General features: G+C 64.6%; 3 protein-coding genes across 3 annotated transcripts; 2 read left to right on the top strand and 1 right to left on the bottom strand.

Moving 5' to 3' along the window:
• The first annotated feature begins 95 nt into the window (after positions 1-95).
• On the top strand, positions 96-4,212 carry CHLRE_16g676550v5 (uncharacterized protein). The gene is made up of 7 exons (XM_043071304.1): positions 96-422; positions 776-861; positions 1,464-1,616; positions 1,836-1,944; positions 2,224-2,484; positions 2,704-2,829; positions 3,135-4,212. The coding sequence occupies exons 1-7, from the start codon at positions 276-278 to the stop codon at positions 3,231-3,233; spliced, it is 981 nt and encodes a 326-aa protein (XP_042916085.1). The 5' UTR covers positions 96-275; the 3' UTR covers positions 3,234-4,212.
• A 1-nt stretch (position 4,213) lies between these two features.
• Positions 4,214-7,611, bottom strand: CHLRE_16g676600v5 (uncharacterized protein). Its single transcript, XM_043071305.1, has 5 exons — positions 6,677-7,611; positions 6,241-6,477; positions 5,847-5,982; positions 5,267-5,641; positions 4,214-5,038 (listed from the first exon to the last, which is right to left on the bottom strand). Exons 1-5 carry the CDS (start codon positions 7,189-7,191, stop codon positions 4,928-4,930), a joined length of 1,374 nt encoding a protein of 457 aa, XP_042916084.1. The 5' UTR covers positions 7,192-7,611; the 3' UTR covers positions 4,214-4,927.
• A 1,040-nt stretch (positions 7,612-8,651) lies between these two features.
• Positions 8,652-16,015, top strand: CHLRE_16g676650v5 (uncharacterized protein). The gene is made up of 17 exons (XM_043071306.1): positions 8,652-8,987; positions 9,087-9,240; positions 9,452-9,542; positions 9,845-9,956; positions 10,383-10,520; positions 10,790-10,870; positions 11,128-11,190; positions 11,433-11,573; positions 11,927-12,015; positions 12,409-12,525; positions 12,676-12,730; positions 12,952-13,197; positions 13,492-13,664; positions 13,977-14,230; positions 14,422-14,663; positions 14,849-15,070; positions 15,302-16,015. The coding sequence occupies exons 1-17, from the start codon at positions 8,748-8,750 to the stop codon at positions 15,512-15,514; spliced, it is 2,631 nt and encodes an 876-aa protein (XP_042916083.1). The 5' UTR covers positions 8,652-8,747; the 3' UTR covers positions 15,515-16,015.
• The last annotated feature ends 10 nt before the right edge of the window (positions 16,016-16,025 follow it).

The raw sequence follows: 16,025 nt of genomic DNA, 5'->3' as shown, positions 1-16,025 counted from the left end.
GGCCGGTGCGGGAAAGGGCTTGTCGTGCGACTGCGGCATGGGTGGCCCAGAGGACTGAGCCGGGAATGTTCAGCCACTAAGCTGCACGATTTGCTCACAAGATTAACACTAATACGTACACGATTTGGGTTGCGTCTTCAAGCAATCAGTGACAGCCTGTGTCCAGTTGCCTTCTTTCTCCCTGCCTCGGGCGCTTGCAACTGACCGCGTGCACCATGACCGCTGAAGAGCCAACTGCTAAACATCAACTTCTCAAACTTGCTAAGGGAGCGACCATGGGCATTAAGCTGAAAAGCCCTCGGCTCATCATTGGGCCGCTGGAGCTGGGGCTCAAAGGCACCATCGACGTGCTGGAGGCGGACGAGAAGGGCAACTTGAAGATGGCTAGCTCTACGGCTTTCAGCCCGTCGCTGAGCATCAAGGTGTGGCCGGCACAGCGGCGGTAGCACTTCCGGGCCAGCCGCAGCACGCAGCGCGTCCAACGCCCGCCAGGGCCCTGCCTTGCATGTTCGTGTTTGCCTAGGTAGAGACCAGCACCTGCCGTGCAAAAACAGACATTCTAGCTAACCTGGCCTCCGGCAGCAGCACGAGCGCTGCTGGGCCTCCGCCTTAAGGCTCCTTGACTCTAACCCCTCTGCCTGCGCGTGCCTGTCCCCGCCCCCGCGTCCCCGCCACGCCTCCAGCGCGGTCCAGTGCATTTCGATTTGACCCTCGTTGCCCCCGCACCCGCCCACCTCTGCTTTCCTTCCCCTCTCCTCCGCTTTTTTGCGTACAGGACGTGTTTTTCCGCGGCCGCATCGAGCTGCCGCTGCAGCTGGTCCGTGGACGGGGGCTCATCTGGACCAACAGTGTGTCGTACAAGTAGGCGGTTGATGCGGGCGGGGCGGGCGAGGCATGTGGGTGGGTGGCGGGAGTGCGGGTGGCAGTGCGGGAGGCAGTACGGGAGGCAGTGCGGGCGGGGCGGTAGAGGGAGGGAGTGCGGGTGGCGGTGCGGGCGGCGGTGCGGGCGGGACAGGGGGGACAGTACTGCTGTCCGGTACGGGACAGTACGAGACAGTGCGGGTTTGTACTGGACACTGCGCGAGAGCGAATCCGGGGCCGGGTGCCGACGCAGAGCTTTTGTTACCCCTGTAGTGAAGCATCGAACGGGGCGCAAGGCAAAATAGTAGGGCGAGGGAGTCGGCACTTGAGGAGTGACGCAGCCCACCCAACTCCACCTCCGTGACCGGTCAGCACGGGCGGCCCTCCCGACGGACCCGCACCGCCGACATCCTCCCACCACCGACATCCTCCCACCGCTCTCCCACCGCGCTCCCACCACCCTCTCACCGCCCTCCCACCATCAACTTATTACCACCCTCCCACCACCCTCCACCACCCTCCCACCACCCTCCCACCACCCTCCCACCATCAACTTACCACCACCCTCCCACCACCCTCCCACCACCCTCCCACCACCGCAGCAAGAAGATCCGGCTCCCCTTCCTGAACACGGAGCTGTGGTGGCTGCAGGTGGCGGCGGACCTGCCCGGCAGCGCCAAGGCGGCGGGCGGACTTCTGGGCCGAGGGCTGCTGGGCGTGCGCGTCCGCACCGGCGCGGAGCCGGTGTACCAGGAGTGAGTCCGGCCGTGGTGTCCAGGGTGCGGGGAAAGGGGATGGTGGTGGAGGGTAGCCGTCCATGAAAGACGGCGGGAGTTTGGGTTGTGGGGAGGGGGTGCTAGCGTGCTACCCACCATTTCCAGTCAGACGCATGACGCGCTAAGACACAGTTCATGAATTTGTGTGTGTGTGTGTGTGTGTGTGTGTGTGTGTGTGTGTGTGTGTGTGTTTCACAGGAACTTCACCCGCCGCCCGCCCAACTATTCTCTGGAGCTGAAGCCGCGGCTGGGCCTGCCCCAGTCGCTGTACGACAGGGCGGGCTTCCCGGGCAGCGTGTACCTCAAGGTGGGGTGGGTGGAGCGGGTCTGGGGTTGGGTGGAGCGGGTCAGGGGTTGGGTGGAGTGTTTGTCCCGCTTCCAACTGTGATTGGCCGCGAGATGGGGAGGGGGTGCAGGGCCGTGGGGAGGGCGGTCACTCCAGTCCCTGAGGGTGCTTGTTGACGGGCGGTGCAGACACGGATGCATGACGTCTCCCCCTGCCGGCCCGCGACCACCGTTTGCACACACGCTAAAACACACACACACACACACACACACACACACACACACACGTCCCCTCCTCCAGGCTGACGCGCTGCTGCGCGTGACGGACAGCGAGGCCTCCCTCCAGGCCGTGCGGCCGCAGCTGCTCCTGCGCCGCCTTGACGCCGTGGTGAGGCTGCAGCGCCGCCGCGGCGACGCCGACGCCGGGGACGGCGCGGGCGGAGCGGTGGTGCCGTACAAGCCGGCGCGGGTGGTGCGCAACGTGATGCACGCGGCGCGGCGGCTGGTGGTGGAGGACGCCGTGGCGGAGGAGGAGGCGCGGCACGTGCGCGCGGCGGTCAAGGTGGGTGCGGCGGCAGGGGCCGGGGCATGGGGGGCGGCGGCGGCAGGGGAGGCGCAGTGGGGCGGCGGGGACGGGCGCATGCCAGCTGGATAGTCCCTCGGGCTGGGTTCCCGTTCAGATTCGAGCATTTGGGTGCTCCACGGTTGGAGTCTCTGCGGTGAGTGGACCTAACCCGCACAGCACGCTCCTCACACGCCGGCGCCCCGGGTGGAAGGACAGGTGGCGCGTGTGCTGGAGGCGGAGGCGCCGCCGCAGCCCGACCCGATTGACAGGGCGGCAGCCAAGGCGCGCGAGTGGGCGCACGCCATCCTGGTCAACTCGTGTGTGGCCACCAAGCACCTGCAGGTGAGAGGGAGGGGCAGGGGGGCCAGAGTCGGCGGCGGCGCGTACGTTCTTCCATGTTCAGAACCGTGCCCGGAAATGGTAACTACCGTCTCCATGAGTGGTCAGCAAGGCCGACGTTCCGACCTACTGAGGTCGTTTTAATATGGGCGACCTCGTGTGTACTGAACCAGAGGTCCAAAAAGTGCATGCTTGAACACACGACCTCAGAGGCTCAGACCCATCGAGGACCGAACCATATTCGATACCAAATGTAATGAACCAGAGGTCCAAAAGTGCATCTTCGTTACATCGTGTACCATCTACAGGAGACGGCCGCGGTCACGGGGGAGCGCCTGCGCCGCGCGGTTGGCATGGGCGGCGCTGCCGCGCCGGCACCTGCGCCCACCGCGGACAAGGCCCGCTAAGCTTTGACGAAGAGCGTGTTAGGCAGCGTTGGATGGCGAAGCTGCCTTCGGAAGGAGCACACGAGTGGCTGGGTTGCAGGCTGGGGAAGCGTGAGCTTTGAGCAGCAAGACTCGCATAACACAAGGTGATGTGACAGGAGGAGGAGGCGTTGGCCGAGAATACAGCAACGCTTTTGAAACGTTTGCTACATCGGTCTCAGTCCACACCGTGCAGAATGCGGGGAGTCATGTTGCCACGAGGAGGGGTAGCGCCATGGAGGTGGGAAGCGGTGGGGTCTTCATTCTTTTTGTGCAGCAAGGCGCCGTTATGTGGCGTTTCGTTGTGCGTGTGTGTAACGTGCTTGTTTGTCGCAGCAGGTCGTAGCTTTCAAGGCCTGCGTTTCTACGTGCATTCAAGCGGGCGCATGGACTAGGTGTTGCCAGATCTCCGTCTCTTAGGCGCGGCCCGTCCCTGCCGTGTACCTCGTTGCGCTCTCGCGCACGCATGGCAGGAAATGCTGTATAGTGTCGGCGTCACAATGCAGAACCCCACGTCCCCGCTGCACGTTGCAGGGGCGGAGGTGGGTGCAGGCATGCTGTGATGCGGTGGGTCGTGCAGTGTGCACGACAGGTGTGTTCAAGACTGGGTGTTTACAGCATGCAGTATCGTGGGGGCGCCGGTAGCTTGCAGACAGACAGAGGAACTAGGCAGGATGTGAGACGACGCCCGGACAACTTGAGTGAACCGCAGTGCGCAGGTTAGTGCAGTAAAACGCAGTAGGGAGGTAGGCATCACGCTCGTAAATTGGTATGATGGGGAAGCTGAGGCGTGTCCGTACGGTTTGCGCCATTGAAGTGCAAGGCTCTCGTGGGAGTTGAAGTTAATCGGCGCTGCCGAAGCGCTGAGAGGATTGAGCCTGCGAATTGGAGCGTGAAGTAGAGACGACGTGTGCGAAACACCAGGGCCGCTGAGATGAAGCGAGTGTAATAACAGAGCGACACACGTGCAAGCTCAAGCGGGCTTTGTGCGGGTAGGTGGCTTTTCACACCAGAGCACGTCGCGGCTACCAGCTGCCAACCAGCACCTGAACGCTTTTCTTGTGGCACACCAGCAGAAAGGCCACACTACCGTAAATGTCAGCTCTGGCTCTTGGCTTCCTGTCATTGCCGTACATACTCAGCACATGTATTGCAATCCCTTTAAGCCCTTGCTCACAACGAGAAGTGGAGGGCCAATAGGCGCTGGCTCCACGAGGCACGATCCAAGCATCTCACAGGACCGTTCGTGATGCACACCCTTACTTCAAGGACCAAATGAGTGGAACCTGAGCTCTGGTTTCAGTCCTCCCCGGCACACGCACCCCAACCTACACCACTCCCTCCATTTGATGACAACATGGCAGTTCCTGCACTCCGAGGAGCAACCGTGCGGAAGCCGAGCCCTGGTTTCATATCTACACGCCTCATAATTCCACAAAATCCATGATAACGGGTGCACTTGACCAGAATAGATCGATAGGAGCGTACGGTAAGCAGCCCGCTAAGCCCCCGCCACGCTGCATCGCCAACCCCTGAGGCCCTGCCCCACCTCCACGCGCAGTCTTGCTCACATCAACACAACCCACACCATCTCCTGAAGCGCAGCTATCCACGCACATTAAACATGAGCAACCAAAGCTGTCCTGTGCGCGCGCCCGCGCCCTCCTCACACCCGCTCATACAGACGGCGGCAGGGCGCCCTCCGCCAGCATGCGCAGCGCCAGCGCCTTGCTGGCCTTGCCAATGGGCATCACGTGTAGTCCTGCCACGCCCCCGTGCGCCAGCACCTGTGCATCCGCGTTGCGCAGCAGGCCACGAGCGGCACAGTTGCGGTTAGTTTGGCCCCAGGGTGGAAGCGATGCGGGCGGCATTCTAGACAGGACCCGCATGCTCAGACGACGTCCGTGCAAGAATGTCGCCTGTGACTGGAAGCTTCCGGCGCGCCCAACTTCATATCAAACATCACCCTGCGTTTGACGCAACACGTCAACACATCTCGCACCGCCCTGCCGCACCTGCTCCACCAGCTTGGAGTTGTAGGCCGCCGCGTGCGCCGCCGCCGCCTCCTTGCCGCCCGCCTCCGCCCGCAAGGCGTCAGCCACCAGCTGCCGCGCCGCTGCCGAGCCGCCGCAGCCCGCCAGACTGACCCAGAACGACAGGTTGGCGGCGCTGCTCGCCATGGGGTGGCCAACAATCAGCCGCAGCGGCCCCGCACTGCTACTGCCACTGCTGCTGGTACTGCCGCTGCTGCTGAGGCTGGTGCTGCGGCTATTGCCGGGCGGCAGCTGCTCATTCAGCAGGCCGCGGCGCCGGGCGTCTTCCAACCACGCCAGATACGCCTCCCAGTCCAGTGGCGGCTGGGTGAGCACCGCATTGGCTCCCAGCTCCGTCTGAAGGAGCAGGGCAAGAGGCGCGCAAGAGAGAGAGATGTGGACTGAGCAACATACGACGTACTTGCGGTGCCAGCAGCGCACCTTGCTGCGCGCGCCCGCAAGCCTGCGCCTTAGGACAGCGCTATGGTGATACGTCGCCACGGAGCTTAAAGCACAGCACGCACCCACTAGTGCGGGCCCCGGCACGACGACATGTGCCCACCTTGCGTTCTAGAAGGCCTGCGCCGCGCTCGGTGTTGGGGTTGGCGACCACCCAAAGCTGGGTGCAGGGCGGGATGTAGCCGCGCTGCCGCAGCCGGTCGGCGATTCGCAGTGTGTCTAGGCTGCTGCGGAGCAGGCTGTGCGGCGGGAGGACGGAGGTGGCGGTTGGGGATGGGTATGAGTATGTGCATGCATGTGTCGTGGGCAGGACTGGAGGCGATATGTCGCATCAGGCATCCAAGAAGGACAGAGCGGTTTGGCAAGTACGCTGTGTTGCGCCGCAAGAGAACAAGCCCCAACTAGCACGGATAAAAATTTACCTGCTCTGTCCGTCCCAACCCCAAACCCGCTCCAGCACCTTCCTAACTCTACAAGAGCCAGGCTTAAGCCCGCACCTGGCCACACCGGGCAGCGTGCGGACCGGGTGTGAGCCTGACACGCACAGCAGCACATTCGCCCGCTGGCCGCCCGCCGCCTCCGCGCCGTCGCCCGCCGCCTCCGCCACCCGCTGCTCGATCTCGAGCGGGGAACGTAAGTTGGCGGCCACAGTGATGACCTTTTGAGCGCCCGGCCGCGTGGCGTAGTGTGTGAAGGGCGGCGAGGGGTCCTCGGCAGGTGGTGTTGTGAGCGAGCTGCGGGCAGCGCGACCGGGGGAAAGGGGCCGGGGGTGGCGGGGCGGTGCACAGGAGCATCGGGGCCAGGACCCTCAGGAGCTCAGACCAAACCCGGCACCCGCACGCCCGGCCCCGCACAACTGGTCGCGAGGAATCTGGGCCCACACAACGCCGGTTTGCCACGCACGCTCCCCAATCTGAACGAAGGCCCACTTGCCTGCGGATCGCCTTGACCCAATTCTGCCACGTGGTGGCAATGGGCAGGTCCGGAAACACCTCGGCACGGAAGGCGGCAGTTGCCTGCAGCTCCGCCTCCTTGCCGTACGACTTGCCGATGCCGCGCTCCAGGGTTAGTGTCCATCCGGGGGAGAAGCCGGGGTCGCCCCGACCCGGGCTGGGCGTGGGGGCCGTGCCGGTGGCAGCAGGGTCAGCGTCGGCAGCGGGCCCCGCCCGCGCGGCTGCAGCGCCGCCGCTGGATGGGTCCGGCGTGACGGCGCCGGACCCATGGTGTGAGTCTGGGCTGCTGTGTAGGTTGCGGAGGTGCAGCGGGAGACTGGAGGGCGCGGCTGTGACCGCGGGCCCGGCAGTCAGGCCCCAGCTACGGGTAGCGCCAAAGCGCCGGGATGCCAGGCCGGCACAGGGCGCGGATGCTGCCGCAGAGGAAGCTGCGGCCGCGGCTGCGCTGTGAAGCAGCAGCCGCGAGCCCAGAGGAGCGGCGGCTTGGGATAGCATGCCACCACGCAGGGCAGCTGTGTGCTGCCGGCTGCGGGGGCCCGAGCCGGCGCCGAGAGCTGGGGGCCTGCGATTGTTGGCACAGCAAGACTGGCGGAGCCCTCCCAGTGCTGCGCGGTGGCCCCTGTGTGAGCTGCTGGTCAAACCACGGCAGACAGCAGGGCAGGTTGCGTCCATGCGTGGCTTCAACAACGCGCAACGAAACAAGCGCCGATTACTGGGGGTTCATGTTGGCCCAGAACGAGGGCACAGGGTTGTATGCGTACAAACTGTTGTAATTGCGCAGTTATGCATCAGTGTTCGAGTTATGGCGACATGTATTAACGCTGTGGCCTAGCAACGCGCTCTATTTTTACTAACATGCCTCTTCAGTGTCGCAGCGGGCAGTTACACTCTGTTGGCATGTCTGCTAGCCTAATGTTCTACGATCAACTATAAAGGAAATAAGAACAAGGGAGTACAGCCCGAGCTGGCTCGTGGCGATGCGGGCGAGGCCTGCCATGGCGGGGCCCGGCAGCAGGCACCGGCTGGCCTCAGCTGCACTCAAGCTCAAGCCGTTCCTTGGGTCCAAGGTCTTCTCCTGGAAGTTGCCTTACCCACCCCTCTGCTCTGCATCATGCATACTGCCTCCAGGCCCGTCCGGCCGTCCCCCGGCGGCCATGCTGTCGCCACCAGCGTCCACCAGTCGCTACCAGCCAGGGAGGGGATGTGCAACTCAGAGGCGGCACGCCCCCACGCTCCCACCGGCTTGCATGCAGACCTTTAACATTGTCCTGTTCAGTGATGCCACAAGCCCATTACCATCATCAGCTCGGGAAAGAGAGGGATTCCAACCGCTGCACCGGGCTGTACGACCACGCGCCCGGGTTCCAGGATCCTAACCATCGCACTCGGACAGGAGGGTGGGAATTTGCCTGGCTCGCTCAAGTCTCTGGTCCTATAGGGGGCCGAAACACCCCGGCTTCGGCAAGCCAAGTGACCGAAGTGGGCGGGGGGGGGGCTTCGACGAGCCCGGTGGCCGAAGCACCCCGACTCCGGCATTCGGGATGGCCAAGTCGGCGGACTGGGTTGTATGGGCTGAGGCAGGGTACGCAGTCGGTAATGCGGTAATGACCGGTAATGCGTGTACCTGCACGCCTCCACGCCTCTCTTTCAGAAAAAAAGAAGCCATGATTCTCCCGCAGGCTCCCGCCCTCTCCCGCCCAGCGTGGACGCGTCCTCCGGGGAGCTGTGGGCCAACAACCATGTGCATGAGCGGGCATGTGAAAGTCCAGGCCAGTGGATGGGGTATCAGTCTCCCAGGTCGGGCTAGGCACTGCGGCACGCCCGCAGGCGGTGGCACGGGCGGTGGATGGGGGGTGGGCAGGGCAGGGACTCGAGCGAGTGACACAATGCGCTGGATCGTGAATGCAATGTGTTCCAGCAGCTACTACCCGCCCCCTGCTCTCTCAGCACAACCAGTACTGGCATTTGAAAATTCGTTTAGGCCACGAGCTTGCAAGCACGCGCAATTCCAGAGGAATGCTGAAGTTTTGACGCTATAAAGACTTGACAAAATGTCGATCCGCCTTCGCGACCTCATTAAACAAGTGCGCGCATGTAAGACGGCAGCGGAGGAGCGCGAGGTCATAGCGAAGGAGAGTGCAGCTCTGCGCGAAGCTTTCAGGGACCAGGACCAGTCTTACCGGCACCGAAATGTCGCCAAGCTTATGTATATCCATATGCTGGGCTATCCCACGCACTTTGGGCAAATGGAGACGCTCAAGCTCATCGCGGGCTCAGGGTTCCCTGAGAAGGTCAGCTTGAGTGCAGGGCTCCAAGCATTGCTCTGGCTGTATTTGTCTCTATCGGCATCGGCTGGAAGACTGACTCGTGTCGCTTCACTTTGACCGCAGCGGATGGGCTACTTGGGGCTAATGATCCTGCTGGACGAGCGGCAGGAGGTGCTGATGCTCGTGACCAACTCTTTGAAGATGGACCTGAACAACACCAAAAACCCCTACATCGTGGGCCTGGCACTGGTGGCCCTGGGCAACATCTGCTCGGCGGGTTAGTGCTGGGGCGACGACCGTGCCACTTCCCTAGGTGCCCGGTCGCAATTAGCAGAGTGCAGAGCCGCTTGCCTGGGCTGCATGGCGAATGGTCAAAGTATGGCATTCAGGTGTCTGAGTCTGCCGGGCGCCGTAGTCCCGCGCGAGCGTGCAGTGGTGGCGTGCTGGGCAGTGCTCCATTCCCTGCTTTCCATCTGCTATGCCCGCAGAGATGGCTCGTGACCTGGCGCCGGATGTGGAGAAGCTGATGGATTCCTCCATGGCCTACATCCGCAAGAAGGCGGCACTATGCGCCATCAGGTCCGGGAGCTTAACACGGGGTGGAGGGCGGGGGCGGGGGTATGGGGTCAAGGGGCTAGGTACGCATGAGGGCGGGCCCGTTATCAACAGGCTGAGCCGGGCCGTGGTGCTGGGGTGGAGCGGCAGGGGACCGGAGGCAGGACCGGTTCTGGCAGAGATGGGACTGAGAACCTCAGTCAAACGCCGGCGAATGTGCTTTGCCGGACGAGTTCACCGGGAGCACAGCTCACCAGCCGTAGCACCTGTTTCCGTCGGACCAACACTGCTGGGTCTCTGCGCTCTTCTCTGTCTCACTCACACAGGGTGGTGAAGAAGGTGCCGGACTTGCTGGAGCAGTTTGTGGACAAGGCGGCGGAGCTGCTCAACGACCGCAGCCAGGCGGTGGTGCTGTGCGGGGCCACACTCATGCTGCAGGTGAGCGGGGGTCGGCGTAGGTGTGACGGATGTGGTCGGGGCCAGATGCGGGGTCTCACGGGGCCACGGGCGGTGGCTTTCATGCGGTGTGGGGGGCAGCTGCGAATGAGGCGGCGGGAGCGGGGATGAGGCCACCGGCCACGGCACCTCATCCTGCAGTCAGCAGGGGCGGATGCAATGCGGCGGGCGGCGCGGGCTGGGGCTGCTGTGCCAAGCGTGTGGCGCTCGTGGCGTGGCAGAGGGCGCAGCCGGGGGCGCCCGTGATCAGCCGCTGCAACTGCTGCAGCTGGCGGGGCAATTGGCTTCATCTTCTGTCAATGGAAATTACAGCGTGGCGGTTCTGCGTAAGAAGCAGAACCACTTCTTACTTACTTGATAACACGCAAATGCCCATGCCCACACGCACGTGATGTCTGTTGCCTGCAGATTGTGGAGCTGGAGCACAGCATGGTGGTCAAGTACCGGCCCTTCGTGTCGGGCATCTGCCGCATCCTGCGCCAGCTGCTGCAGCCCGGCATCTCGCCAGAGCACGACATCGGCGGCATCACCAACCCCTTCCTGCAGGTGCGTGGAGGTGTGCGTGTGCATGTGCGTGTGTATGTGTATGTGTGTGCGTACAGGGGCAGCGGATGGGTTTGGTGTCGCCTTTCCCAGTAGGACAGGACAGGACGCAGGGATCAGAGGCGTAGGGACCGTGCCGATGGAAGGAAGGGGGCAAGAGCCAGGTTGCTTAATGGGCCCTGGGTGCGAGCCAGCGCAGGCGGCGGCACGCCTGAGCCATGAGCCCAACACGCACGCCCTGCTTCTGGCTGTGGCCTTCCTCCCGGCCGCAGGTCAAGCTGCTGCGGCTGTTGCGGCTGCTGGGCAAGGGCGACGCGCACTCCAGCGACGTGATGAGCGACATCCTGGCGCAGGTGCGGCTTGGCATGGCGCGGTGCGGTTTGGCGGCAGCAGGGTGCTTCAGTTGCAGATAGATGTTGTGTCTTGCTGCATGGTCATGGGCAGAGAGGTGGAGGCGGCCAAGATGCCTTTATGGAATCGAGGGGCCTGCAGACCTGCCCCTGGGCTGAGGCGCAAGCTAGCCGCGCATCACGGGTTGAAGCTCCCCGCGCTCCGACCCTGTCGCTCCAACCCAACGCCGCCACCACCACTGCCCCGTTGCTGCTCGCAGGTCGCCTCCAACATCGAGGGCGCGCGCAACGCCGGCAACGCCATCCTGTACGAGTGCGTGCAGGTAGGTGGGCACCCGCCGGGGCCTGCTGTGTGCGGCTAATCACACTATGGTACACCCCGGCATCTCACACGCCGCTCCCTTCCTGCTCTCCTGGTTTACACCATGCCTCCACTCACCCGAACAGCACACCCGAACCACACTCCACAACTGCAGCTCCTCAACCACACTAGCACGCCGCCTCCAACTTTTCCACACCGGAATGAACCGTTTTCCACACTTTGCGCCCACGCCGCGCACCACAGACCATCATGGGCATCGAGTCCATCGGCGGGCTGCGTGTTCTGGCCATCAACATCCTGGGCCGCTTCCTGGCCAACAAGGACAACAACATCCGCTACGTGGCTCTCAACACGCTGGCCAAGGTGGTGGCGGTGGACACGCAGGTGAGCGCGGTAGTGGGTGGGTCATATGCCCGAGCCCGACGAATAGGGCCCAACATGGGGGGAGGAAGCAGGGCGGGGAGGTGGGGAGAAAGGCAGCAGGGCGGGGATGTCACAGCGGGATGGGTGCGGATGTAGGGGAATCGCGGTGGCTTGCGCGGGGCCTGACTACCTGAGCCTGGGAGTGGGATCATCTCATCCACACAGCGCCGCCCCGCCTCCCCTGCCCCGTCTTGGCGTCTCTGATTGCAAGGAATGGCGCAAACAACCCCTTCTCCCGTCGCCCTCTTTGAGCTGGTCATGCCTGGAACGCCCCTCCCCCTTCATGTATCATGCATGTAATCCCCCTCTCACAGGCTGTCCAGCGCCACCGGGCCACCATCGTGGAGTGCGTCAAGGACGCGGACGTGTCCATCCGCCGCCGGGCGCTGGAGCTGGTGTACAGGTGGGGCATGTGTGTGTGTGTGGGGGGGGGGGGACCGGGGGGGGCAGGGGGCGGCTGGCTGGCGGGGCGGGGGCTAAGGCCGGGGCGGTTGGGGTTGGGGTCGGGGCCGGCGGCGCCCCATCGAAGGACACAGCGGGCCGATTTGACGGCTTCCATGGGCGTGCATACTGTACTCCGGCGTGAGACCAAAGGCATGCGGGCAACGAGCATACCTTGACAATCGTTAAGCTTGATGCGCATTCACGAATTTGATCCGACGGCACCCCACCATTATCTATGCATGCGGGCGGCGCGCAGCTGCTTGATAAGGACATATGTTTGGATTCCTGGCACGCCCTCTCCCTCTGCCGCCACCCACCCGCCCACCGCTACGGAACCCCACCTCCCTGCCAGCCTGGTGAACGAGGCCAACATCCGCACCCTCACCCGCGAGCTGCTGGACTACCTGGCCGTCAGCGACGCCGAGTTCAAACCCGACCTCACAGCCAAGATCTGCATGCTCATACAGAGGTGGGTGCGGATCGGTGCAGGCTGGCCGGGGCAACAGGGTGCGCGCACAGGGCTCGGGGGCTCGACATCCATTCATATGCAGTGCTTTCCAAGGGTCTTAGCAGCAGCACGGCGTGTCCCGCCGAACTTCGCGCGCGCACACGCACGCAGGTTCGCGCCGGACCGGCGGTGGCACCTGGACCAGCTGCTGGCGGTGATGCTGCAGGTGCGCGGGCGGGCGCCGGGCGTCATGCCTGCGGGTCGAGGCTGTTTGACAGACGCGCCGCCGCCCATGCATGGCCACTCCACTCTCCGCTGCGCTCGGTGGCTGCTGTGTTCGCAATATTTGATTACCGTATGGTTTTGGGTAACTCCGTTCCCACCATCGCACGGCGCCATAACCAAATCTCACCTACCCACGCACTCACCCGCCCACCCGCACGCCAGGCCGGCTCCTACGTGAAGGACGAGGTGGCCCGCGCGCTGCTGGTGCAGCTGACCAACACGCCCGACCTGCACGCCTACGCCGCGCGCGCCATGTTCCGCTCCCTCTCCGCCAACGGCGACAGCGCCTCGCCCATCCTGGTGTGTACGGCCGTGTGGGTGATCGGCGAGTACGGCGAGATGCTGCTGCCGGAGCTGGGCGGCCCGCTGCTGCCGGGCGAGGCTCCGCTGCCGGTGTCGGAGGCGGACGTGAGTGCGGGGCCGCGGGATTCTGGTTCTGGAACATGGCGCGGGCACGGGTTATGGCCGTATGGGTAGGATGGCGAAAGGCGAGCGGCACGGGGGTGGGGCGGGGGTCTGTTGGGCGCAAGGTGGGTGCGTGTATTGCACCGGGGTCTTCAGCAATGGCTGTTTGCAGCCATCACCATAGCTGAAACCGCAAGGCCCATTCATGGGCGTCTACACACACGCGCGGCGCGTTCACACTGACCATCTGCACACACGCACGATCCCCCCTCCGGCCCTCTCCCCCCACGCCGCCAGGTTGTGTCGCTGCTGGAGGTGGTGCTACGCCGGCACCGCGCGGAGGCGGTGGTGACGGAGCACGTGCTCACCGCCGCCATGAAGCTCACGGCGCGCCTGCCCAGCCAGCTGGCCCGCCTCAAGGCCGTCATAGGCCGCTACAAGACCAACGTGCAGCTGGAGGCGCAGACGCGGTGAGGCGGCGGGGGTGGTTCCTGCGCACCCCATGCGGAAGCAAAGATAGAGGGGGGCCGGAGGCCCGCCGGGCAAAGGGAGGGGATAGAGGCGGAGCTGTGCGGCGTGGGGCCCGGTGCTGGGACACAGCCGGCGCATCGTGGCCTGCGACTGCGGGCTTGCCGTGAACCTGTGCTCCGCATCCTGGGTGCATTCGCCCATGGCAGGTAGTGCGTGGACGTGTGCGTGTGTGTTGCACCTTCTGCACAATCACACCGTGTATCAAAATTTTTCTCTCTCACACGCGTGCAACACACGCCGCCCGTCGGCAGGTCGTGCGAGTATGGCAAGATCTTCCAGCACGACCGCATCCGGCCCTCCCTGCTTGAGCGCATGCCGGCGCTGGACGAGGCGGAGTGGCTCAAAGCAAACAACCCCGACGCAGCGGCGGCGGCAGCGGGCGCCTCCGGCGGCGGCTCCGCGCCCGGCTCCGCAGCGGCGTCCGCAGGCGGCGCGAAGAGCGCCAACGGCGCGGCGGCGCCGGCGGCGGCATCTGGGTCTGGTGTGGACCTTCTGGACATGCTCGGTGGGTGTGGCGGGGCGCTCCCGTGGGGTGGGGTTGCCTGGCAAACAGGCGGCGCGTGTGCGCCTGTGCGGCTGCACCGTGTAGCGCGGTCTCTGGCTTGCCGCTGCACCGCCCTGCGTGCAGGGCTGCTGTCATTCTGCCACTGTATGTTGGGCATGTCTCACAACCGTGTGCCGTGTGTGTCCCTGCAGGGGGCTCGCCGGCGCCTGCCGCCGCGGCGGCACCCAAGGCGCTAGTAGACGACCTGGACGCGCTACTAGGCGGCGTGCCAACCACCGCACCCGCACCAGCGGCAGCGGCGGCGCCAACCGCGGGCCTAGCCCCAATGGCCGCCGCGGCGGCGGCGCCGGCTGTGTCGGACGACCTCTTAAACTTGCTGGGTGTGGGCGGTGGCGCGCCGGCGACGCCCGTCCCGGCAGCAGCACCCGCGCTGGTGAGTGCCTCCAGTATGCTGTGAGGGTCCGGTAGCCAGGGTTTGGGTTGACTGGCGTCGTTGGCTACGGCCCTCATTGTTTGCTGCGTGTGCCCTAAACTACCTTTTCCCTACACCTTCACAGTTCCTCTCACTGTCCGCTTACCTACCGCTCCCTCGCTCTGACTGCATGCACACGTGTGCAGGACCCGCTCGCCGCCATCCTGGGCGCGCCGGCCGCGCCAGCGACGCCCCTTGTGGCGCCGCCGCCTGCCGCCGCAGCGCCCACCATCGTGGCGTGGCAGGGGCACGGCCTGAGCGTGTCGTTCACGCTCACCAAGCCGCAGCCCGGCAACCCCGCCGTCACCGACATCGCCGCCACCACCACAAACAACGACGCCTTGGAAGTGACTGACTTCACGTTGCAGGTGCGCGCGTGCGGAAAATGACACACGCAACTTCCCTACGCCCGTTGCCGCCTTGCGTGCCGAGTGCGCCAGAGCTGCCGCGAGCATGTGCCAGCCACCACCCCCACTACCCCAGCTGCCCCACCCGTGTTTCCCTAACAAGCTGTTATACTGCATCTCTCGACCGTGACCTCTCACCTCCGTTTCGCGCCTGCTCACCTCGTTCCAACCTTCTCCTGCTGCTCCCTGCAGGCGGCAGTGCCCAAGTTCATGCAAATCCGGCTGGAGCCCGCGTCCGGCTCCGTTCTGGCGGCGCGCGGCGGCGTCGTGTCGCAGCGCATCGCCATCAACAACACGCAGCACGGCGTCAAGTCGCTGGTCATGCGCCTGCGCATCACCTTCACCATCAACGGCCAGACGCACGAGGAGATGGGCGAGGTCACAAACTTCCCGCCGGGCCTGTGAGGCGGGGGCTGTGGGGCGGAGTCGGTAGAGATGTGGGGCGGCTGAGCGGGCGGCGGAGGGCTGGAGCGGGCAGGTTCGGCGCAGGTGGAGGCGGAGGTGGAGGTGCAGGCCGGGATGGGGCACAGGCGCATGCATGGGCAGACTTAGTGCAGTGGTCAGCGTTGGGCGTACAAGGCACTTGGGACGGTGCGTGCCCTTTCGGCAGGGTTTTGGTCATGGTGGTTGGGTGGGCACACACATGGTGGCACGACGTGCAGGGGCGGTACGCAAGTCGCCTCCTGTAACCATGGGACGTTTGGTGAAGATGCCGGAATGAGAGTTCTAAACTTTGGCCTGGCTGCGTGTTAGCACGTGCACGATCACGGTGATTAGAGGACACTCGGTCGCAAGCTAGCCCCCTTTGGGCCACAGCCTCCCGGCTTGCACAAGGCACACTACCATACTGTGATGGCTCGGCGTCTTCGGGAGCTGGGACTGTCCCCTCTGTAACATCCGCATCCATACTGGCTCA

The sequence above is a fragment of the Chlamydomonas reinhardtii genome, chromosome 16 (assembly GCF_000002595.2).
Source record: "Chlamydomonas reinhardtii strain CC-503 cw92 mt+ chromosome 16, whole genome shotgun sequence".
Classification (NCBI taxonomy): domain Eukaryota; kingdom Viridiplantae; phylum Chlorophyta; class Chlorophyceae; order Chlamydomonadales; family Chlamydomonadaceae; genus Chlamydomonas; species Chlamydomonas reinhardtii.
The sequence above is the reverse complement of the archived record's forward strand: the minus strand, read 5'-3'. Positions and strand labels throughout refer to the sequence as shown.